At 36.9% G+C, this 25,953-nt stretch overlaps 1 protein-coding gene across 1 annotated transcript in view; it reads right to left on the bottom strand.

Annotated features, from left to right (window-relative positions):
* Positions 1 to 25,953, bottom strand: part of LOC131427685 (serine-rich adhesin for platelets-like) — a 460,655-nt gene continuing 434,702 nt past the window's right edge. The window contains exons 14-15 of the mRNA XM_058591094.1: positions 25,273 to 25,747; positions 1 to 11,770 (exon numbers count right to left, since the gene is read on the bottom strand). Of these exons, the coding sequence (XP_058447077.1) occupies positions 25,439 to 25,747 (309 nt within the window). The 3' untranslated portion in view covers positions 1 to 11,770; positions 25,273 to 25,438. The remainder of the gene's footprint in view (positions 11,771 to 25,272; positions 25,748 to 25,953) is intronic.

The following is a 25,953-nucleotide window of genomic DNA, read 5'->3' as shown; positions in this document are numbered from 1 at the left end:
TTTTATTAACAATTTATCATTTATTTAATCGTTCTCATATTCCTTACTTCAAATATTACGTTAGTAATTACTTTGTGGCTGTTGTAATTTAATTCTGGATTAAACCTGTTTAGACTTATCATAACTTTTCAGTACAGTTAACAAATAAATTTTCACTAATTATAGTTATTGACACTTCTTTCATTTTTGTTTCATTTTTCCAATGCACTCCCCTTTTGCTGTTTTATCTATCTTTTTCTCATACTGTTCGTTCACAATAAACCAATCTATAACCAATCAATGCATTGTGTGTTCCAAAATTGTACAATCTGCAACTACTTTCTAACTGATTTATCTAGTTAAAAAAAGTTCGGCCTAAGAACCGAGCTTCGTTCGTCTGTAATTGTTTGTTCTTTGGCATCACTGGCCTAAGGATATCGCAGCCTACACCACAGCAAGTAAAGTATTGGTATCTGAAGCAAACTTTTCAATGATTAATTCCAAGAATCGAAGAAAATCCTCGATTTTTGCGATATATGATCAATGTTTTTTTAAACAATACTCAATTTATAAGTTAAAATAAAAGGAGATTTTAGCAATGTCGATTAAACAGACTTTTTGTTGTAATCCGTTCTCTTTCCGATAAACCACACAATTTTTCTAGAGACAAAGTTCCGAATAGAACTGATGTTATTTGACATTAAATTTGTATTCTGTCAGTTTCACTCACACCAACGCTGTTTAGTGCGAAAAGTTTGTATCATTAGAATTTTTCGTTTGAGACACACTTCTAAAAAAACTGTGATTTTACATCTTATTAGATGCACATAAATGGAACGTCGCAGTTCACGCAAAATTTCATGGAAGAACATTTAATATCGTGTCTAAAATTCCATGACATGAAATTCATCGAAATAAAAAAAAATGAATTCTGAAACCGACAGCCGCGACCATTAACCGATTGAACCACAGAAGCACATATTTTCTAGGCTGATAGGTGCATTTAAATTCATACAGAAGCACCTACTAACCCAATACAAGTTACAGTCGAAACCAGTAAAATTCATTCTAATGTAACATTAAGCCATTACAAATAAAATTTTCCGTCATTTGATAATTTAGGTCTTTATGAATTACATCCAATGAGGGATTAAGTCACTTGTGAAATTGATTTTTTTTAGTGTGCAATTATGTCCCCATTGTCTACCACCAGAGATGCCAGGTAGAAATTTCCAATATCTTCATACAGGGTTACAAAAGCCAGTAAATCCGAAAAAAATGTCTGCAGGCTACAATTTCTCCAAAAAGTATGATACGCTAAATTGATTTGGGAACCAAAAAAAAATCCTGTCCTGTTTAGCGACAGCGCCATCTGAAGAGAAATGGGTGTCTAAATGCTCCAAAAATGTATGTATAAAGTTGCCTGCACTTTTCACAGTATCGCTGTACACGCTGCCAAAAAAACCCAACGGTAGAGTTAAATTCACCTAACATTAAGACATTGCGATTGTTTTTTTTATGTTGGATGAAAAGTACCTTAATAAATGAGTATTTTTTACTCAACAGTTGAGTTTATTCAAAGAAGCTACAGTTGGGTGAACATTTTTTGTGTGTTGAATCACAATATTTTGGTAAGCAGCAGAAAAGTAACAACTGTTTATAATCAAAGGAACATTTTATACGATTTTTTATATAATTGTGCACGATAATCTGTCGTTATTTGTAGCGTAAGTATCCTTGTACTATAACGTTAATAATTTTAATTAATTTATCCTGTTTTTTTATTTTGAGACAATGGAAAATATTGAAATTCAATCAACAGTCTCGACAGGTCAAGGAAACAGCTCCTGTAGCTCAAACCAGCAGTCCCATCAGTGCAAAGGTAAGACAATGATAATAATAATCACACGAGAAAAAATCATTGCGTTAAAACCACCCAAATTGATCTCCTTTTCGGTTGAGTAGTTTGAACCCAATCAGTACTATCCACGTAGTTACTCAAAAATAAGTACTCTCGATTTTACCCAGAAATACCTTCCTGCATGAACGTTGGCAAGTGGGTGGAAAAACTTTATTTTGAGTTTGTTTTTGGCAGCGTGTTGGTATAGAAAAAAGTTCACCCATTTCTCACTGTAGCGCTGTCAGTGGCTGGTGGGTTTGCTTAGTGGCTACAGGTTTACTTAGAAATGCTAAGTGTATTAAAGTTAGTCCACTTACGCCATTTTCTGCCAAGTTACGCCATGAAAAATCGAAGAAGAATAAAAAAAGTAATTGACAATTTAGTTCACTTTTTCTTACTCAACTTTGACAAAGTTATGGAAAGTAATTCGCATCAATTCAGAATTCATTCCTAACCGTACATGAGATTGGGTTGGTTTTCAAGCGAAAATTGACATAAGCCTATTCGCTTCATCCAGAGTTGCCAATATTCCTGATTTATCTGGCGTATGACAAATATTTATCATTTCGACAGACACGTTAGCAAACAAAATTTCTTCCAGGTGCTGCAGACTGGCGAAGTACTTATTAGACAGCTAAATGAATTGTAAAATTTTGGAGCAAAACTTGCATGACTTGTTTTCGTGCATTTAAGGGAAAATGTTGGTAGCCGTTTGAATTACTTTTCATGTTCTATATATAAAAAAATATAATTTTGTTCTGGTTTTTTTTTAGTTCCAGCTAATTACAAGCAAACGATTACCAATTACAAACAGTTTGCTTTAATGTAAAATTTTTTTTTCGCTAAATTTGGCTTAATGGGGTGGTTAAAGTCATCAATAAAATGAATCGGACGCGGAAAAAGTTTTTTAGCGTTCAAGTACTAAAGAGCATTAAAACGAAAAGGTTTCACACGTATAGTGATTGTTTCGTGGAGATGAATTGATTATAAATAAACATTCGCTCACAAGCTTGCACATTTAAACCAATGTCTCTCGACACTGGGTTGCTAGAATTGTGGCTTTTGTCTCCGCCGGTCTGTTACTATGAGTAGTGATGGTATTTCACTAGAGGGATGCACGCTGGTGTAAGTTTTATGTTTTATGACTGTAGATGCAGCAAGCGAATACCACACAAAAAGAAAAGCGCACTTCTTCTTAGTGTTGAATAGAGACTTTGAGTGTGTGATTGTGTTGGAAGGAGCTGTGCGAGTAAACCACATTCTCTTAGCATGAATCACTCTTAAGCGCTCTAGCCTAAAAACATCCAAGTGATTACTGGCGCATGTTAGTGAGAGATACTTTTGTGATGTGTTTTTTAAATTTTTAGAAGAAGATGAAAATCTTTTCCGCGAAATTTCAATATTACATTGTTTTTTTTTTTGCTGAATATGCGTGGCCTACGCTTCTCTTATGCGAACCGTACACCAGTGTGCTCACCGGCATGTACACTTCGATGAAAATATCTACGTTTACCTCAGAGAATTTGAGTGCTCTGCACTAGAACTTTGGTGTGATCCAGTGCTAGAGGCGAAAGAAAATAAACACGCGCTCTCATGTTGCGTGCATAATCTATATAATAGCGGCGAAAGAAAAGAGCTTTCATTGATGTTGTCAGTGCGAGGGAAGAAATTACACTTGCTCTTCGTCACACAGAGGAGATGGACATCTCTGACTATGAGTCCCATAGAGATGGGTAAAAAAATCGAAATAGTTTTGAGCCAAAATAAGAAGATTTTTCTCAGTTTTTCGAAGCATCCGTCAAAATGACGGCTTGAAATTTTATACTCATTTCTCCCAGTAGTTGAGGAATATTTTCCATTTGGGCCTTTAGTTCGTTAAAAATCGGTTGAGCAATCTCGGAAAAAGTAAGTGAGCTCCGATTAAATGATGTGCTGTCAACAAGAAATCATACCTCTCTCTCTTTCTCAGTAGGCCATGGTACAGTCAGGGATGCCAGTCATTTTTCACACTGTGTTGCGGAACGAGAAAGGAAACATTTCTGAAAGTGGCCATGTCACATCGATTTAGCTGTCAAAACAGAACGCTGATAAGTTATGGTTCTCGTTGAAACTGGTCGATGTTTTATGTTTTATGTCGTACTAACACGAACAGTTAACAATAAAAATATTTCCCGGTTTGGATTCGTTTTATTTTGCTAATCGTATTTTTGCATTTTGAAACTCTAAAACTAACATCAAGCGTGCTGGACCATCTCATTTTGCAAACATCCACTCAGCAGCCATGCTTGAGTGAACGTTTATTTTACGGAAAACGAATATTGTTTCATTGAGTATCATTTGCATGCAATTAAACACACGTTGCACTTAATTCTGTGCCCCTCTGGCTTGTGGTTAACGAATCCAATCCGTTGAATTTTCATGTGGAAAGGTTCCAATGTTATGAAAGCTGCTCTCAACAATTTTGCTTTTATTATTGCGGCGATTGTTTTACATAAATTTAACATACAAATTGCATCGGGATACCGCCTAGGGACTGCTTCAACCGTTGGTTTCGAGGACACTCGATCGTAAACGATTGTTGGATCTTGTTCGGTATCTTTTCGCACCAGTTTGGCTTTACATTTCAAAATTTGTACGGAGCTGCTTACCGATATGAGCTGTTTTCACATCTTATGAGAGTCTGTTATTCTGCATCGACGAATCGAATAAACAAGAACAAACAAAACATTCTTGTTTTTTGATAACTGAGATGTCTCCAGGTTTTGCCAGGTTTTGTCTTTTGCAATCCACAAATCTCGGTTGATTTTCAAGAGGCCGTAAGAGCAAGTGACATTTTCTCTTTGTTTACTTTCTCTTCTATTAATTACATAGCGGTTTACACGTTTATCACTTAAATCTTTGCATAGAATGATGCTCGAAACATTCGACTTTCAAACAGAACTGTGAAATCCAAGAAAATCTTTTTAATCACATCACATTAATCGAAAGAGAGAGTGAACAAAGAGAAACTGTCATTTGCTCTTACTGACTTCTGAAAAATCAACCGAAAAATGTTAAATTTCAACACTTGGCATCCCTGGCTTCATCAGTCATTTTTCACATTATTGAGGTTTCAATGCCCGGTGAAAAATGAACGGCGGCCCTAGTGCAAAATGAGTGACTAATATATTTTCTGATAAAAACAAAACAAAATGTAAAAGCGATTCACACGTGGCAGCAGGCGACTATCACCGGCATGGAACGGTTACAGAACAATAACATTAATTGTAAGCAATTCAAATGAAGGGTCACTACGTCAAGTTTGCGGAACATTTCAACCTCGGGTACGTAAGCAATATTCGGCTAAAAAAATTAATACATTAATCTTGACGTCGACCGAAGTTGATTGATCGTCTGAATCGTGTTTAATGCATGCGTTTTCTGATGAAAACAAACCAATCTCATTTGCATTTGTGGTTGTAAGTTGGTTGTAAGTGAGCTGTAAGAATACTCAATGTTTCGGAACGACAAAGGAAACTGTTCTGAAAGCGGACATATGCAGGGATGCCAATTTATGAAAAATAAATTCTGTTCCTTTCGGATTTCTGGCAAAATCAGGCATCATCTATATTAACAAATGTAAGTTCCATTTGTTTCTTTACAGCTCGTCTTCGACTCGTTAGTATTTTAAGATCTCGTGCATAGAAACTGGAAGCCTCACACAAATGTAAATTTAGACTCTATTTGAGCGAAATTTAATTTTTATATAATAAGTTATACATTTTTTTCCCAGTTTGTTAAAATTCAATTATAAAAAAATCACTTATTCGTTTGTAAGAATCTGACGGGAGCAATTTTATTCGACTCGACATTTCTGAATTTATTTCTGTTTCATTCTAATGCTACCAAGCAGAATGACTAATCGCCAGAGGATTAAAAATCAGATTACCCGTATTTCAGGAATTCTTTTTGTCTTAGTTGTCAAACAGAATTGTGTCATTCTCGTCGTTCTGGGCGGAGGAATAGCAATTTGCTTTGCAACAGTTTCATCAAGAACTTGCTTGGCAACAATTTCACCAAGTAGAGAGAAATGTTTGGCTAATTTCCAGATGTTTCTCTACACACTTTGGGGGATTTGCTAACTACTTCAGTTACCTCCGGAACTGAAAAATGGGAATCGTAATAGCGTGAAGTGTGGTAAACATTTAGTATAACCTATAAATTGAAATAGGTTTAGTTTTGAAAATTAAGAAGATTTTTTATGTGTTTTCGCGTGATAGCCTTAAATGACCGGTGTTAATTTCACACACATTTTATTCTATACTTCCGGAACTGGGAGCCGGATCCGGACAAAAGTCTAAACTAACTTATGGGAAAACAATACATTTCTTTTGAATCTAAGATTGTGAAAATCGGTTCTACCTTTTCTGAGATCTGATGTCAATGCATATCATCATTTCTGCATTATATCCGTAATATCATGAATGATATCATGTCGAATTGTCGAAAGTCGCGACTAACAACCCGGATCATGGCATTGAACACACTCATTTATGATTGTCACTTTGAGAATAACAATAAACAATCATTAGATTTTGATTTTGGCAACGAATATTGGCGTTCGAAGCAGAAATGCCATTAACAGATTTATCTGTATTATTCAAATGTTTACATGCTCATTCAGATTGAATACAGATTTCCTCAATTTAATGCAGGTTTATACAAATATCACAAAACAGTAAGAAAGAAAAAAAAACTATTCTGTCTGAGCTATCTTTTAGTACTTGATTCCAATGACGAGATAAAAGTCTATCAATCAACGGATAAATCACAAATTACTATGAAAATCTGTTGTGAAATCCATTTATATTATAATTTGAATGAAATTTGAGCTGATATTCAAGAAAGTAATGGCTTCATGAAACTCTACTGTCAAACTGAGAGTTGTATGACTCGACTTGACGTTGCATATTGGGCGTTGAAATTCCATGTCAAATTATGAAGTCAACAATTACAATAAATATATATAATAGATAAATATATGGAATTACAATTCAATTGTTGTGGATAAAAAATAAAAACAAAACTATGAAATTTCGTCGTTGAATATTCTTGTGAACGCGCAATGACTGATTGGATCTACCATCTTACAACCACAATCTATTGGAATAACATCCTTTAGCATCATTTTGTTGTAAAAATTTCATTTTATTAGTGAATACGGATTAATCCAGATTTTTTGTACAAAGAAATACAGATTTTCTATGAAAATATCTGGCATCTCTGGTTCGGAGACCGATGAATGCGAAACTTTAATTATTGATTGAATTTTAAGAAAGGACGGTAATATTACTGACCTTATTTCCAATGAGAACATTCAAGATGACAACTTGATTGTCAAACGATATCATATCGTTCATATGATTTTCGGGGTCATGTTTAGAAACGTTCTTGAAATTGAAAAATTTATACTTATCAGCCTATAATTCCGGAACCGAAAGTCGGATCCAAATGAAATTCAATAGATTTCCATGGGATTGTAAGACCTTTCATTTGAACCTAAGTTTGGTCGAGTCTTTTCTAAGGAATTCGAGTGCATTATTTATTATTTTTTATACACCGTTGCTCCGGAACCGGAAATCGGTTGCAGATGAATTCAATAGCCGGCTATGGAACTACACAAGCTATTATTTGAAGTTTAGTTTGAGAAAATCGAGTTAGTGGTCTATGAGATTCAATTCAATAGCTATAGGAACAAGAGAATTTCAATTGAATCTAAGGCTGTGAACCATTTCGCGGTTAATTTAAACTTTTGGTTTGGTTTAACTAAAACTGCGGCCCACTACAAAAGACGAAAAGTTATTTGAGTTTATTTTCCACTGGAAATAATTTCAACTAAAGATTTAATATTAGAATTTTCATTGCAAGATTTTTTTCAGTGTCGGAAAATAACCATCGATCTGTCAAAAAATAACCATACTCTCGAGCAGGGTTATTTTTGACAACATAAAATTGACCTTTCGAATGTCAGATTTTAACCAAAAGTTAAAATTAACCGCGAAATGGTTCACAGCCTAAGATTTAATTATTGAATTATTATTAAAATATTAAAAATTATTACAATCCATACACACCCACAGATATGTTGCATGACTTTGGACATCGGTTCAAAAGTCGGTTTTCGCATAACCTTTATATGTGAGAAAAGCAAAAATGAGTATTTTTGATGCACTCACCGTGAGTAACTATGAGCAAGTGTGTATACGATTTCAACGTTACTGTTTCGCTTGTGTTGTCGACTGAACATGGGCCTCTTTTTCATAATTTTCGAACGGGGCCGAATGAGATGTCAAAAATAACTGGGTCACTCCGTTTCGACCGGCGGAAAAGAATTCGACCGTCCCACGACAAAAGGGCCTAACTGCAAATGACAGTTTCTCTATGTTTACTTTTTCTTTCACGATTTACCGAACAGATTTTATATTTGACGCTTCACTCTTCGCAAAACTTTCAAGGTAAAACTACAAGCTTTCGATTTATATTGGAAACTTTAGAGAATTTGCAATAATGGCTTCGTAATAATTTAAAGAGAAAGTAAACAAAGAGAGGCTCTCAGTTGCAGTTAGGCCCTTTTGTCGTGGGACGGTCGAATTGTGCTGTCGAGGCAATCTTGTGCGTTTTTGCTTGCTTATAATTGGTCCTGGTGGCAGTATAAAGTGCGATAAAAATATTAGAGTGCTACGTTTTTGTTGGTGCTCGAAAAAAGAACATGAAAATGGAACAAGGGTTTATTTTTTTTGTCCTCATCAAACGCGGAACAGTTCAATCGGGTGTTTATACCAGGACTTGCTGTGGTGTTATGGCTGTGGTTGATTGCGACATATTTTTTTCTCTTTTTCCCAGTACCATCGCTTGACGACAGCTTGATTTCATGTACTCGCTCGTTATTGAAACCACAGACGCCACTTTTTCCTTCGCTCCAGCCAAACCAGCGGAGCCCAAGCCAAAGAACCGTTCGGAGTCTGCTTGTTTGTTTACTTGTTTGTATTTATGTTCAAACTGTCCGATGTACACAGCGAGTGTGTTTTGGCAACGTATTCCCACTTTTGTCGGTAGTTTATTTTTCTGTTTTCTTTGGTGAGCTGTTACTTTATCTCCTATACTTTTATCCTTTTATTGTTATGGCTATCGGTGAGGATTAGCGTTTACCTACTCACTCAGAAGTGCTTTGGCTTTAGTCTGGTACAGTTTTGATTAGACGTTTTTTTTTGTTTAAATTAATTTTTTTGTTTTCATTTCTACCGGCGCTAGTCCGGCGGTTCTAGGAAATTGAAATCTTCTGTTCAAGCAGATTCGCTACAATTTGTTGTTACTCTGTAAGAAATTGAAGAAAGTTTTTTTTAACTCTACCAGCTAAGATAGGAGTGGAAGATTAAGAGTACGGTAGAGCCGTTGAAATTTATTGTTCTGTCATTTTAGCTTCTGGGTTTGATTTCTATTCTACTATTCACTACTTTAGCAGGTATGGAAAAGCTATGCAACAGAACGAAAATGACTAGCCATGAGCTGGGCGATGGGAGGTTGATGTACAAATTTAGTTGAGATGCGTTTTGACAGGTAATGGGAAAAATAAAACTGACTTGTCTGACTATTTTGTATGCTGTACTGGTTGGGATCGTCATCGATCGTCAAGCAACACTACAAGTTAATGGTTATTTTATATGAGTTCTACGATTCTGCCTAGTGGTAGATCTATAGAGTGCTAACATTAAAATAAAATAGATCTTCTATTGGGCATCGATAGTTCCAACTTTAAAAATGGTTTTGGCACAAGTTTTACCTAGACTAGTTTCTATGCTAAACTTTTCAACCAGCTCACGCTTTGCTGTTTTGTTTTTTATTTTTTTAAATTTTCATTCTTTCATTCCAAAACGGTGGTAGTCCTGGTTGTGAGATAGTTTTGTTCGTTTGATTCAAAACCAATAGTTTCTGCCCTGACAAGCCACCAGTTCCATCCGTTCGACGGCATTCGGTGTTATTGATGCACATAAAGAAGCTTCCCTTCGATGCGATAGAGTATTAAATTTTTACTTCAAATAACTTTTTATTATTTTTGTTTTTTTTTTCAAATTACTTCTATTCTGTGAGTATCTTCCCACTTCCTCACTACGGGCGAGCTTCCACAGCTCGACGTTCACACGTGGGAAATGAAAGGTAATCGAACGGAAATCGAATTTTTATCATCTCAATTATAAACAACAAACATTCTCAACCTGGGATATAAAATCTTATTACTATGCTATTACTGGCTTTACCACTCGGATCTGATGCCGCATCATGCGAGCAGCCTTTGCGTAATTTGATCGCGTTTATTCTCGGAACCCACACATGCGCTGGGAACCTAATCGGATTAGGCGTACCGGGAGTGCTGTGCTGTTGATGTTTTCCGTAACTTCACAGTACTACCCACTACTAGTGCCCGCGTCTCATTGCTGTGCTCCAGCTACCAGGTTTTCCCCACCCATTTCATTTTACTGCTTTGTTCGGAAAAGTTCACTACGCTCCGTTGAACTGAGACGAGTCTGTTTGTTTCTTGTGCTAAAGGCGTAAAACCTTTTTCCGTTTGCTCGTGTCCTTCGTAAGACGTAGACGCCCATTAGAACTTTTGCCAGACTATGTTCAATCTCACGAGAGAAGGATATTCCGTTGTCAGCCAAAATCAATTACCATGAAAGTGGTGGGAAAATATTTTGCCTCCTTAGACAGGAACAATATATTTTTGGTTTGAAAAGAAATCCTGAAATAAGTTGTGAACAGGATGAAAACAAAACTACATCTGTCAGTGGCAATAACTCTATCAACCTGACAACCAAACTTGATATGAAGACGGAAAAGTAACAGAACCTCGCAGATTAGGCGAGTTAATTTCACGATAAACTCGGCACATTTTTAACGAAATAGACCTTCTCCCGTTCCACCTTTGGTGGTGTTTCTCGTCTCCACAAAATCCCGCAACGTTCCGGACAAAGAGATTACCAGAGATCAAATGGTACCGATAGCCGGGGCTGCGGATTCCGGAACCCAATTCTTTTCTATTCGCCTGTAGGTCACACTCCGTTGGACCAGTAGAACGGTTTTCCAGGAGCGAGAGAGAACGTGATACAGGGAAAAATGTCCCCAGTTTGTTCCATTTTCCCACAGTTTTCACTCAATCTCGGTCCCGCAGGCATGGCAAGCTTCGTACAACAACAGGCACCACGCTTATTTTGGGTTGAATGGGAGATAGGCTTGAATACGGAAGAGCAAACAAACTGACAACAGAAGGAGACAAAAAAAAAACGCAAGCCAATGACAGCAGCGGTTGAACATCACGAAAGCAGGCAGACAAACGATAGTAATCTTTAATTTCCGACTGCATGGTCTTCGAATTGCGCACGCCAGCAGCCGATGGATCCAATCAACAGACTTTGAACTCGTGTCTTATGCCGTCGGAGCGAGCGGAAGGTGGAAACTTGGTCATCTGCAGTACGAGAGGAAGAAAATCAATTTAATATTGTGTTTTAGTAAGAGGGGGGTGAGGGGGGGAGAGGGGGAAATGTCAATGGCAAGGAGGAGCACAGCCCACGTGAGACGAGTAATTCTTTCGTTTGCGATTGTTCCTTGCTTGTTGCGTTTCTATTGCACACATGTGTTTCCGAAGAATTTTCCTTTTCAACTCAAAATGAGAATTTTCACTCCAAAAGAAAAAGAAAACTCATTTGAGTTAAGTTTCGGTACATGCCTATTGAATGTTGATACGCCATTGAATCGCTCTTCGATGTCGTCTTCTGTTCAGATAATATCATTGGTTTGGATGAATTTTTCTTTTAAGACTAGCCAATAAAGTACACCATGTTCACGTAACCTTAGATCCTGCAACGATACAAACATACAATAAAGTTCGGTTATTAGGTGCGTTTCTCGCAATTGAAAAAGCATTTTCTATAAGCAAGGATAATTCTTGCAACTAGATTTAACTAAGCATTTTATCATTTAGCATTCGAAACCACCCCCCAGTTTGTTGCTCCTCAACTCAAACTGTACCCTGATAAAGCACGATATCAACTCCGGTAAACAACGAACACAGGTTAAAATTGGGCTTATAAAAAACATAATAATAAGGAGTGTATCGAAAAGTAGTTAGCAACATTGATTATTGAATAAAAAAGCGAAAAAAAATATTTTGACATCAGTTTTCTTTATACTGTAGAAAAATTAAATTTTTATGCATTTCACTGATTATATTTAAGAAAATCCTAGTTTCTGTGAAACGCTCGCACTTTGGACTTGACTTGACTAGAATTGATAGCTGATCGATTGTGTGAATTGTGAAACATTTGACGTCGATTATCTCATTTCGGATTTGAATATTTCATTGAAAGTATCTATTAAGCTGCGGTACAGAATTCATTTCTACCTTTTGGAAGGACCAAATTGTGGAATTCTCTACGATATTTAACACAGTTCTGAACATTTTGCTCGAAAGATTTTCGCACAGCGAAAAGTGCATGAAGCAATTGAAATTATTTTGGATTTTCGCTAAACTGGTGATTTTTATTCTGAAACTCAATTCCGAAACTGAATCCTAGCACTGAGCTGTGGACTTGGATTGTGGTCTGCAGATAAATTTTAGTTATAGAATTCCTATCCAAAATTCAAATTTGGATCCAGAATTCAGTTCAGAAATTCAGTCCTAGAAGCGATCCGGAATTTCGATTAAAAATTTTTAGAATCTAGTTCTTGATTGCAGTTACACTTCTCTAATTTTGAAATTAAGTTTTGGAACCAATTTTTAGAGCTGCAACTGAATTCCGAACCTGGATTTTTCAATGTATTTTCGAATTGAAGTCAGGAAATACAACTAAAATTTGGATCTGAATTCTCATCCTGGATTTAGGTCCAAAGTTCGATAATTCCATGTTAAGAGCTCAGTTTTTGAAATTGAATTCAGATTTCCGGACAGGAATTTTTGAACTGAGTTCCGGTCTGGACGTCAATTTCAGTTCCAGTATTCAGTACAAAATTAATATCCGAAATTGTGTTCCCAGTCCAGATTTAGGCTTAGAATCAAATTCTGAAGTTCGGATTCAGGTCTGGAGTTCTGGAACTCGATTCCGACCTGGACAATGAACTAAACATTAGATCTGGATTCTAAAAATTAAAAAAAAACTGGTCTTGGATCCTAAAACTGAATTTCAGAACTGATTTCTAAAACTCCAATCTGGACCTAGATGCTGGTCTGAACTGAACAAGTCAACTACGCAGGCTGTGAACATTCACTAAACTGATTGTATTCGCTTCCGATTTGCATATTTTAACATTTAGAGCTTAGACGAAACAAAAAAATAATATTTTAACAGACACAAAATTCTAATAGTTCTTCAGATAACATTTGGAGCTATTAGAAGGGCTGATTTTGCATAATGTTGGCCAAGGTTGTCTAGTTTTCGTTGTACAGGGTTGTAGCTTTGAGATGGCTCTTGGCGGGTAAACTTAATAAACTCATCCGAAATTTGGCTCGGAATTCATTGTGATTTCCAAATAGATTCTAAATAAGATGAAACAATCCATTTCGGGCGGAATCAGTAGGTGAATTTTGAACTCACCTTGAGTTCTGACTCAAATTCCGGAGACTTAAGTAAACAACGCTGTCAGCTTCTGCAATGTGCCCGGCTGCGACTAGTCTTCGACACAATGCTGCTGTTCGGCGCTCGCTTCATAACAAAAGTGTGAGGTCATCGATGCTGCTTTACCGTATGTCTTGCTTCGACAACCGTTGCGCAGAAAATGATGGTAAAAAGTGGAATGTTCGTATTTTATACCGATGCAGTTGTACAGCAGCCGATATTTTGTTCTCTTCCTCAGAACGCGTTCTGATTGTCTGATGTTGACATGGGTCAAATCAGACAGGTCTTTCAATAGTATACTATTGAAACACTTCAATGTAGTTTCAATACACGTTCAAGTTGAAAAATTTCAAATCTATTGGTAGTTAGATTATATAAATTCTTCTACAGATCACTGATAGCTCAGCTTTCAAAATAAGCAAAATGCAAACATACGTCATGATTTTTCAACCTGGATTCTTGTTGCTAACAACCATTTCAGAAAAGATAAATTTAGAATTATTTGAGATTATGTCATACAACTGAAAATTTTATCCTAAAATTGCTGATCATATTTCCGAAGGCATGTAGCAAAAATTATACTGATACGTTAGATACAACAAGAGATATTCACGATCAAAAACCTATCACTCCCTCAGATGGTAAATTTTGAAAAGGCGCCCCATAGTAAAGTAAGTGTTACTGAATATTTCTTACGTACATAATTTTCGGTGCGCCTTTTACCGGCAGTTTCAACAGACACTTTTAACTTTTCTACTGGAACTATCACCATTGAGTATTTAAATAAAATTTGTGACTGTGACCGAGAGGAGGTTATTATTCTTAACGTTCCTGTCTTAAAGACTGTCTCAGAAAGTATGGACGCAATCAAATACCGCTGCCATTTCGCAATGGTTCAGAATCTGTCAATTTTTATGGCTGCGTCCTATTGTTTACACTCTTCTCTAACCACTTGTGCATTTGTTTATTCGTTTTCATTAGTTTGTTTTCAAAATGCGTGGACTTTCAGCAGAACAAGGACGAAAAATTGTGTCCAAATGGTGCACAGAACGCGGACTGTCACTGAGAAGTATAGCAAAAATAGAAGGAGTAAGTGAAAAAGCCGTGCGAAATGCAATCAGGAAGTTCGGTGAGGATAGCATCTTTGAGGATAAACCGAAAACGGGTCGAAAAAAAGGTCCTGCTAACCCTCAGTTAGATAAACGTATACTGAAGGCGTTCGAGCGAAAGAAGGAGGTTTCAGTTGGGCACTTCGAAGTCAAATGTTCTTTGTGCTAAAGAACGTTTGAATCTATAAGAACCTATAAGAAGCAGAAACAACCAAAACGTAGCCCGAAACAAGAAGCATCGATCAGGCCGAAGGTTCGAAAGCTGTACAATACGATTCTTGATGGAAATTTGAACTGCATAATCATGAACGACGAAACCTACGTGAAACTCGTTTACTATTCCTTGCTGGGACCACAATATTATACGGTGCGAGAAGGGCAAGTGTTAAACCAATCCGAGACATCGATTGAAGTCGAAAAATTTGGTAAGAAAGCTATGGTCTGGCAAGCAATTTGTTGCTGCGGTAAGATTTCGAAACCCTCCATCACCACTGCTTCAACGAACAGCGAAATATACATCAAGGAATGTTCACAGAAACGACTTCTACCCATGATTCGAAGCCACAAGGATCCTGTTGTCTTCTGGCCAGATCTTGCTTCTTGCCACTACTCTAAATCAACGGTAGATATACTACCAAAAATGTCACTTTCGTCCAAAAAGACATGAATCCACCAAATTGCCCACAACTTTGACCAATTGAGGAATTTTGAGCATTAATGAAGGCACATCTTAGGAAACATGTCTCGGCAGCCGAAACCATTCAACAGTTCGAAAAAGATTGGAAAAAAGTGTCAAAACTTGTCGCCAAGAAGTCTGTACGGAATTTAATGAGGAACGTTCACAAGAAGGTGCACCAGCTAGTCTACAATGGCTAAGTAGCAAATGTTGAGAATAATATTCTGTTGTTATAGTCTAATATTATCAGTATATCGAGTAAAATTTGAATATCTAACACTTGTGAGTTATTTACAGCGAAATCAAAGTGCGTCCATACTTTCTGGGACAGTATTTACATATCTAAGACCTAAGACGCTCATTTCTAGGGCACAACAATCCAAAAGACTTGTGTTGATGTGATAGATTTTGAGAAGTGGGCCAAAATAGCTCCCTTACTTCAATTCATGGAGAACAGAAATCATCTTCTAAATTTGTGGGATGGCCATACAAACTTACTTTGGCTTTACTTGTTTCGGTTTCAGATTCCGAAAGTAGCGATTAGGAATAAAAAAATGAAACTCAAATCGATTTCTCAGATATGACTTTAGGTTTGGGAACAGATAATAGTACGAGTAAGCCAAAGATTACTACCATGGTAACGATGCTCCTGGGCTTCATGTAAGGCCCTTTCATAGCGAGTTCATTTTTCAATCGCTTTATTAGTACACGCTAATACTTGCATTGAGGTATACTCCAAAAGTATACTGTGACAATCCCAGAAAACCGGCATCATGACCTTTCCGACCCATTGAACCTTCCTTTCAGGCACCCAAGCCGCTTCGAAGTACGACTTCAGTCCATTATCGGGTAAGCATTCTGCTCTCTGGCGTTTAATAATGAATCCAGCCAAACATGTACTCGAAGTTCGCTTGCGTTCGTCTTTTTAGTTATAAAAAAGTATGTTTTGCTATTGAATTGAACTACATGTGTTGAACACTTCATTTTCTAGTGGAAATTAGTACAGCACATATGTATGGGCAAAACACTTGATTCGGTCAACTATGTTTCAATTGAAATCTATGTGGAAAACAATGTGACATTCATATGAAATTTATATAGAATCTAGAGGTAACGGTAATCTTACCATTTTCAGATAAATGTAGCATAATGTCCACTAAATATTATTAGTTTTTACACTTATTTTATGAGTTCTACAGGAAGTGATAGCTCTAATGCTTTGCATATGATGCTAGCGTGCAAATTATTTTCAGTGTATCAACGTGACAGGTTATGTTCATCGTGAAGCTTGAATTGAATCATAAATCCTTCTGAAATAGACTAGATACCACATTTTCCTTACGTAAATCTGTATATTTGGCTGAAATATAATCTCATAATGGTTTTTAGTAGGATTTTGAAGAGTTTAAAGTTTTTATTTTAGGTTTAAGAAGTAACACTGAAGACTGTTAGAAGTGTTTATAATAATTTAATGCGTGATAACACCGTGATTCAGGATGACAGACATGTGATTTCACAGTGTACATCTCTCACAGAGCTGCCAATTATAGTTTTTTCAAAAATCTGATTTTGACGAAAAAATCCATCTGTCAATATCTATCTCGAAAAATCTATTTAGTGAGCGTTGGTCGCTCTACATGGTTTAACCGACGACACGACCAGACACTCCGAAGGAAAATCGAAATAAAAAGTGTTCGTGAGCGATTTACCGCCAGTCACCACAAATATAGTGACCCCTTGGTAATGATAAAAATAATCTTCTTGAACAACACTGTTCAAGTTGCTACGAATTAGTTACCAAGGAGCCCCAGAAAAAATAAACAAAGTATTGGAGAAAGTTGTAGAACAAATCTATAAATTTTAATTTTCTGCACTCAGCTCTATCGGAATCTTCCATTTTTACAATTTCGAATTGTAAAAATGAAAGATTCCGTCGAGCTGTGAATCAGTGAAAGCTATAATAAAGGCGAGTGCTTAAATTTTATTTGTGTGTTATATGAGTTTTGAATCTACGAATTCTTTGGTATGTAAACATATCGTAATAACATCCCAAACATCTTTAATTTTTTGCATTTAGCTAATACGGATTGTATTTCGCCGTCTTTTCGAAAATGTTCCTGGAGCCAGCAAGTACAGCAGCATCGCCAAGAGTTTCCCCCGGAGGTGTTCAATGTGATGCAACACCAACCGAACATATCTCTGCGCTATCTTTCGGATCTCACATTTCCATTCCCTAAAATAATTTGATAAATAGTTTTGAAATCGTGTATTCTATGAATTTTGTATCTTTTCAATACCCTTAGACTCTTATGATCCTAAAAGATGTACATGTATATTTTCACCAGTATATCCTTGCTACCCATTTTTGCTTTAGTTATCTTCCTTCTGTTTATCTGTAGTCAGAGACTTTCGATGATTTCAAGATCATTTTGTTTATTTTTTTGTATGTCCTTTCGCTGCAAATAAACTTATTTTAATATTTCATCATTCATCGTTAGCAGCATAAAACTATTGTTTTGTGTGCCAAATCCCGTAGAATATATCATCTACAGTCTACACACACAGTACCAATCGGCCATTTTTTGCCCACGAAGGGTGATTTTGCATGTAGATAGTACATCGTTTTTTGGCATTAAAAATGCCTTACTCTTCACTATACGGGGCCGGGTGTCAATTAAAAGTTTCAAAAATAGCCGCGTAACCTTTTTGTGTCATAATTTTGAACGTTAATTACTCGGTCATTTGTTGATGGATTGTTATAATTTAACAACCAATCGATTCGGAAATTTTTAACTTAAACATGTATGACGACGTCGTTTCAGTATTTCAATAGCATACTATTGAAAAAATGGTTGGAATCGACCTATGTTTTCATCCACCAATCCCTGCTTTACAAAATGACGTCAACTTCTTGTTCGGCATAGGAGGCTTTGCGTCATGCATAAAAAACACCGCATCGTTATGCGTAGTATGAAGAGAAATCTATAAATATAGGCTGCACAATATTTCTTTGCCTAGTTGATGTTTGACTGCGAATGAAACAAGTAGCTCGTCCAGTGAGCTGACTGGATTGTATATGCGTTCACTTGCTGGATTGTCGCTTTTGCATTATGTGTTGGTGAAATTTCCTGCTGTCTGCACAACACCGCTTCGTGTTCGCTTGAATATCTTATATATCATCTAGCTATTGAAGAACCGAATCAGCGTGGTTATCGGTTCTTTTGAAATATCCCATGTATTTAGCAAATTGTTGGTCGATTTTGCCATTAAAAATGCCTTACACTTCGCTTCCCGAGGCTGGGTGTCAAATTAAAACATGCAAAACTAATCGCTTAACATTTTTCTGCCATAATTCTGAACGCTCATACCTCAGTCATTTGTTGATGGATTTATATAATTCAACAACCAATCGATTCGGAAACATTTAACTTAAACTTATGAGAAAACGTCATTTGAATATTTCAATTGCATACCATTGGAAACTTGGTTTGAATTTAGTGTTTTATTTTGGTTCTCTGGTAACTATCAGGCCAATTTAGAATTATCGGCCATAGATTTTTCGGATCTAATTTGCAGCGCTTGTTCCTCGATGATTTGTTAAATGATTTTCCTCATTTAAATGATTCCGAAGCCTCAATATAGTCAGCTTAAAAATGTTTTAATTTGTCAACGGATCAGTTTGCATACTTAAATCTCCATTCCCATACGAACAAAACGGTGGCGCGAAAATGGATTCAGTATAAAGTTGTGTTATTATGATATTCATAGAAACTTCTTCTTTATTATATGTGACTGAACAAGTTGTTGACCCACCAGGAATTAAACGCTTCAAAAGATTCAAAATTAAATTCTGAAACTTATCTAAAAGCGGCCTCCTCGGTTTGGTAGTATAAATGAGTTCCACAGGCTCACATATACAGTACAATTAGATGCAATATCATATAAAGGGTGATTTTTTAAGAGCTTGAGAACTTTTTTAAACAATAAAACGCATAAAATTTGCAAAATCTCATCGGTTCTTTATTTTAATCGTTAGATTGGTACATGACATTTACTTTTTGAAGATAATTTCATTTAAATGTTGACCGCGGCTGCATCTTAGGTGGTCCATTCGGAAAGTCCAATTTTGGGCAACTTTTTCGAGCATTTCGGCCGGAATAGCCCGAATTTCTTCGGAAATGTTGTCTTCCAAAGCTGGAATAGTTACTGGCTTATTTCTGTAGACTTTAGACTTGACGTAGCCCCACAAAAAATAGTCTAAAGGCGTCAAATCGCATGATCTTGGTGGCCAACTTACCGGTCCATTTCTTGAGATGAATTGTTCTCCGAAGTTTTCCCTCAAAATGGCCATAGAATCGCGAGCTGTGTGGCATGTAGCGCCATCTTGTTGAAACCACATGTCAACCAAGTTCAGTTCTTCCATTTTTGGCAACAAAAAGTTTGTTAGCATCGAACGATAGCGATCGCCATTCACTGTAACGTTGCGTCCAACAGCATCTTTGAAAAAATACGGTCCAATGATTCCACCAGCGTACAAACCACACCAAACAGTGCATTTTTCGGGATGCATGGGCAGTTCTTGAACGGCTTCTGGTTGCTCTTCACTCCAAATGCGGCAATTTTGCTTATTTACGTAGCCATTCAACCAGAAATGAGCCTCATCGCTGAACAAAATTTGTCGATAAAAAAGCGGATTTTCCGAATGGACCACCTAAGACGCAGCCGCGGTCAACATTTAAATGAAATTATCTTCAAAAAGTAAATGTCATGTACCAATCTAACGATTAAAATAAAGAACCGATGAGATTTTGCAAATTTTATGCGTTTTATTGTTTAAAAAAGTTCTCAAGCTCTTAAAAAATCACCCTTTATATGATATTGCATCTAATTGTACTGTATATGTGAGCCTGTGGAACTCATTTATACTACCAAACCGAGGAGGCCGCTTTTAGATAAGTTTCAGAATTTAATTTTGAATCTTTTGAAGCGTTTAATTCCTGGTGGGTCAACAACTTGTTCAGTCACATATAATAAAGAAGAAGTTTCTATGAATATCATAATAACACAACTTTATACTGAATCCATTTTCGCGCCACCGTTTTGTTCGTATGGGAATGGAGATTTAAGTATGCAAACTGATCCGTTGACAAATTAAAACATTTTTAAGCTTACTATATTGAAGCTTTGGAATCATTTAAATGAGGAAAATCATTTAACAAATCATCGAGGAACAAGCGCTGCAAATTAGATCCGAAAAATCTTTGGCCGATAATTCTAAATTGGCCTGATAGTTACCAGAGAACCAAAATAAAACACTAAATTCAAACCAAGTTTCCAATGGTATGCAATTGAAATATTCAAATGACGTTTTCTCATAAGTTTAAGTTAAATGTTTCCGAATCGATTGGTTGTTGAATTATATAAATCCATCAACAAATGACTGAGGTATGAGCGTTCAAAATAATGGCAGAAAAATGTTAAGCGATTAGTTTTGCATGTTTTAATTTGACACCCAGCCTCGGGAAGCGAAGTGTAAGGCATTTTTAATGGCAAAATCGACCAACAATTTGCTAAATACATGGGATATTTCAAAAGAACCGATAACCACGCTGATTCGGTTCTTCAATAGCTAGATGATATATAAGATATTCAAGCGAACACGAAGCGGTGTTGTGCAGACAGCAGGCAATTTCACCAACACATAATGCAAAAGCGACAATCCAGCAAGTGAACGCATATACAATCCAGTCAGCTCACTGGACGAGCTACTTGTTTCATTCGCAGTCAAACATCAACTAGGCAAAGAAATATTGTGCAGCCTATATTTATAGATTTCTCTTCATACTACGCAGAACGATGCGGTGTTTTTTATGCATGACGCAAAGCCTCCTATGCCGAACAAGAAGTTGACGTCATTTTGTAAAGCAGGGATTGGTGGATGAAAACATAGGTCGATTCCAACCATTTTTTCAATAGTATGCTATTGAAATACTGAAACGACGTCGTCATACATGTTTAAGTTAAAAATTTCCGAATCGATTGGTTGTTAAATTATAACAATCCATCAACAAATGACCGAGTAATTAACGTTCAAAATTATGACACAAAAAGGTTACGCGGCTATTTTTGAAACTTTTAATTGACACCCGGCCCCGTATAGTGAAGAGTAAGGCATTTTTAATGCCAAAAACCTTCAAAGATGAACAACTAGAAGCATTACTTGATGAAGATTCGTGCCAAACCCAAAAGAGCTTGCCGAATCGTTGGTAGTGAGTCAGCAAGCTATTTCAAAACGTCTCAAGGCCCTGGGCATAATTCAGAGAGAAGGAAACTGGGTGCCGTACGAGTTGAAACCGAGGGACATCGAGTGCATGTGAGCAACTGCTTCAAAGACAAAATCGTAAGGGGTTTTTACATCGAATCGTAACCGGTGATGAAAAGTGGGTTCGATACCATAATCCTAAACGCAGAAAATCATTGGGAAAGCCCGGGCATACTACTTCGTCGGAGGCAAAACCGAATATTCACGGCTCCATGATTATGATTTGTATTTGGTGGGATCAGCTTGGTGTGATTTACTACTAGCTCTTAAAACCGGGTGAAACCATCACAGGAGATCACTACCGAAGGCAATTGATGCGCCTTAGTCGCGCGCTAAATGAAAAGCGGCCACATTATCAAGAGCGACATGACAAAGTCATCCTTCAACACGACAATGCTCGGCCTCACGTCGCAAAAGTGGTCAAAAAGTACCTGGAAACGCTGAAATGGGAAGTCTTACCCCACCTGCCGTATTCCTCAGATGTCACCCCTTCTGACTTCCACCTATTCCGTTCGGTGGCACACGGCCTGGCAGATCAACATTTTCAATCCTTCGAAGAGTAGGAAAAATGGATTGCTTCATGGATAGTGTCAAAAGAGTCAAAACTCCTTTTTTCGAGCCGGGATCCGAAAATTGCTGGAAAGATGGGAGAAAGTTGTCGCTAACAATGGACAATACTTTGAATAATACATTTGTAAGCACTTTTTCGCAATAAAGCTTTTAATTTAGGAAAAAACGGCGGAAGCAAAATTGTACACCTGATAATAAAATTTTTCAAAAACGCTTTTTTTGGGTAATTATTTTGTGTAGTATTCAGTATTATTGAGTATCTAAAGATTTGGTGCTATTCTCAAGTACAGCCAAAATAATAATTATTCTCGTCCATATCACACTTCGTGAAATTCGAATAATCCTAGAATATTCTGTTGTAATTAGGAAAAAAATCAATTAGATTTTCAACCAATATTTTTAATGTTCCGTTTGACAATAAATCTAAGTTTTTTGCTTTCAGAATGACCTACAGATTGATAATATTGTTTTCACTTGTTGACACCGCTCTGAAACAAATTTTCTGGCTGTTTATTCTACCCAGTAGTTGTTTAAATCTTTAATTTCAATTACCTAAATTGATGACATAACCTCACTTAGCATCAATATCTAAATATAGTTTAGTATTAAGGAAATTAAAGGTTTTGAATGAATGCAAAAGTTTTACCGACGACACGACCTGCCACTCGTCTAACGAAACTGTATCGCAAATTTAAGTACCCCTCAGTAACTGGTAGTTTCAAAATGAGATCACCTGAAAAACTGTTAAAACTGGCAACACAAGTTGATAAATTATTGATTTTTAATAACAATTATCGAAACCTTGGTTACCGCTTATTGAAAACTTGAGGAATGTAAACAAAACTAACTGCCTCGAGTGGAAAATCCTTATTTCGCGCAAGTTGCAAGTTCTGCAGCATCATTAGACGTCAGGGCAGTGGATCGATTAGTTCAGCTAAGGCTCGAACATATGAAAAATTTCTTGTAAGACCAGCGCAATCAGGTTGCCGTATGTGACCAAGATCTTTTGTATGGAGTACCTCTGTTGCGACACTTTTTATCAGTCCAATCATCGAAATTCAGTATCGAAATATGAATGATCAAACTAAATCGATACGGTATATTCGTACTATTCCACGAGATGCGTGAAATTCGAGTGCAGCAAATGAAAGATATTTAAATATTTGAGCTTTATTTTTTAATCCATTCCAGAATCGCACTTCATATACAGGTACGAATACACCGAATTCATATTTGCTCTTTTCTAATGGCTTTTGAAGGTACAACTATTTCAATTGTTCCACAAATCTTTGTATTTGCCACTTCTGAGTTTGTTCCAAATCGTTCAACCCTCGTTGCTGATCAGCGTACATGTTGTAAAACAATACGCCGTCATATTTTAGACATTCTAAGAACTCCTATATTTCTGTTCTGTTATTTGAAGACCTTCGCAAAGCGTGTGTAAAATTTGATGAACATGAAAGGCACTTGAAAAGTGCGGGAATCAAGCTCATCTGATGAAAATTATAGGTTCTTAAGAGCACATTGTAAACCACCCGTAAGAACAAGTTTCCTTCAAATAATTTGATAATTTATTCTCAAGCTGAAAATAGTCAGTAACTACGATTTCCCGTAAGGCGTCTGGAAACTGTCGAAGTAGTCGAATTCAAGAATGTCGGATACATTCAAACAGTAAACTTCTTCGTTTGTTCCGTGCAGTTCCGTGCAGGCACGAAATTCCTAGTTTGATGACAATATATTAAGCTATGGTGATGTTTCGGAAACTCGATTGGATATTCCTGAAAAGAATGACCGCATTATGAATGAGTTTGATAACACTACATTACAGGCAGAGCTACTGGATAGCAATTATGATGATATAAGATGACGCATGTCTGTCATAGCACTACATCTACATCTAGATTTGAATATTGGGCACCCAGCTCCAGTCCCAGTTCGGCTGGTGCAAATCCAAAAAGTTAAACTTGTAGATTGTAAGAGTTTCTGAATCAGAGTCCGCGGCCAATGGCTCGCAACACCTCGTACAGCTACGTACGTTCTCGATTTCTTCACAATGATCTAACGTTTTTATTAATTTGGCACACAATTAAAAATAATATAACTGTTTCGGAACTTTTTCAAATGGTTTGTTTATTTATTATGGGGCGTCTTGGTAACTAGTTCGTAGCCACTTGAATCGTGTTGCTTACAAAAATTATTTTTATCACTATCAAGGGGTCGATATATTTGTGGTAACTGGCGGTAAATCGTTCACGAACACTTTTTATCCTGATTTTCGTTCGGAGTGCCTGGTCGTGTCGTCGGTTTTACCCATTCCGTAGGTTTGTTTAAGGAAAAATTACTATGTTAGTAACTATTTCCGCATTTAATACTCGATTCCTATATTGCTTTATGTGATAATTTGCTAACATCATCGTTTTATTGGTCCATAAAAAGAGACATAGAAGGCGCGGAGTTGATTTGAGTTTTGCGTTTGAAAGTCAATATCAAACTACATTGTTACCGACGATACTGACCACACTTTTTCTACCACTCTGCAGTAATATCAATTTCAACAACTTATACTTGCTTATGTCAATTTCAACCAATCACGAGCTGGTCCGAAACTGGCTATCGAAAAATCCTAGGATTAGTAGTACCATATTTAAACTTATCGGTAATATTAGGCGATGTTTAGAATTTCACTAAAACAGAACCTGTTGCGGAAATCGCTAAAGAAAATTTCACGAATCATAGCTCAATCATATTCAATATGAAGAGGGATAACAAAACGTTGTTATTCAATGATGTTAATATGTAAATGAGCGAAAATCCCTCCGAATCATAGGTCAATGAGTTACACAATTGAATAGATGAATTGCTGAAACGTGATGTCACATCTGTCACAATGTTAAACTTTTACATGTCGTTGCATCGAATGCAAATTTCGATTCAGTATAGATAATTAAACAATTCTTCCTCCACCAGGAACCCGAACGTGTAACCAGTTATCAAACCTTAGTCCAGCAGTTACCAACATAAACAATCCAACAACGAATTTTCATTCCGCTGGTTACGATCGGTATACTTACATTTCATATTTATCCTAATAGATAAGCGCCAGAGCAAACGGAATGATTAAATCAGAAACGATAATCATACTGCGGGCGGCGGCTGGCGGACAGCATTCTGTCCGGTACCACCCTTTCCGTGTCCGCGGAACTCGGAACAAGGGTGGTGGAAGGGCGCGAAAGGACTTTACTGGATCAATGGCGCATTCTGCGATTCGCCAAAGTCCACCGTGTAGTACATGTCGTTCTCCAAATTCATCGGTAGCGGTTTGTTGATTATTCGCTCCGGCTGGAGACTGTATGCGTTCGGATGTTGATGAGCGTAGCTGTAGTTCAGATTGTTGTGGCCAACCGTGGCCTGTTGTCCCTTGCCGCTGAGCCAGTGCCGGTTCGCCGAGGATGCTTTCGCTTTCCGACCGAAGCTCGGTATTAGCTGGCGGTGTTTGGTAGCGAAGTGTCGATAGCTCTGATGCACTTTGCAGTGGCATGCGGTTACCTGTGGACAAATGGGCAGAACAGATGTGAGTTATGAAATCAAACAAATTGCGGTATTCAACGGTGGCTACCGTTTTGCCTACGGGGATGGAAAATATTCGATTACGTTCCAAAAAGGTTCGATTTACCATACTGGTTTTGAATATTTGTTTCAGTGGAATGTGGTTTGATGCTACTTCGTTTAATTTCCGGTGCGTGTTTAAAACG

This window comes from Malaya genurostris, chromosome 2 (assembly GCF_030247185.1).
Source record: "Malaya genurostris strain Urasoe2022 chromosome 2, Malgen_1.1, whole genome shotgun sequence".
Lineage (NCBI taxonomy): Eukaryota > Metazoa > Arthropoda > Insecta > Diptera > Culicidae > Malaya > Malaya genurostris.
This window is presented reverse-complemented; position numbering and strand designations above follow the sequence as displayed.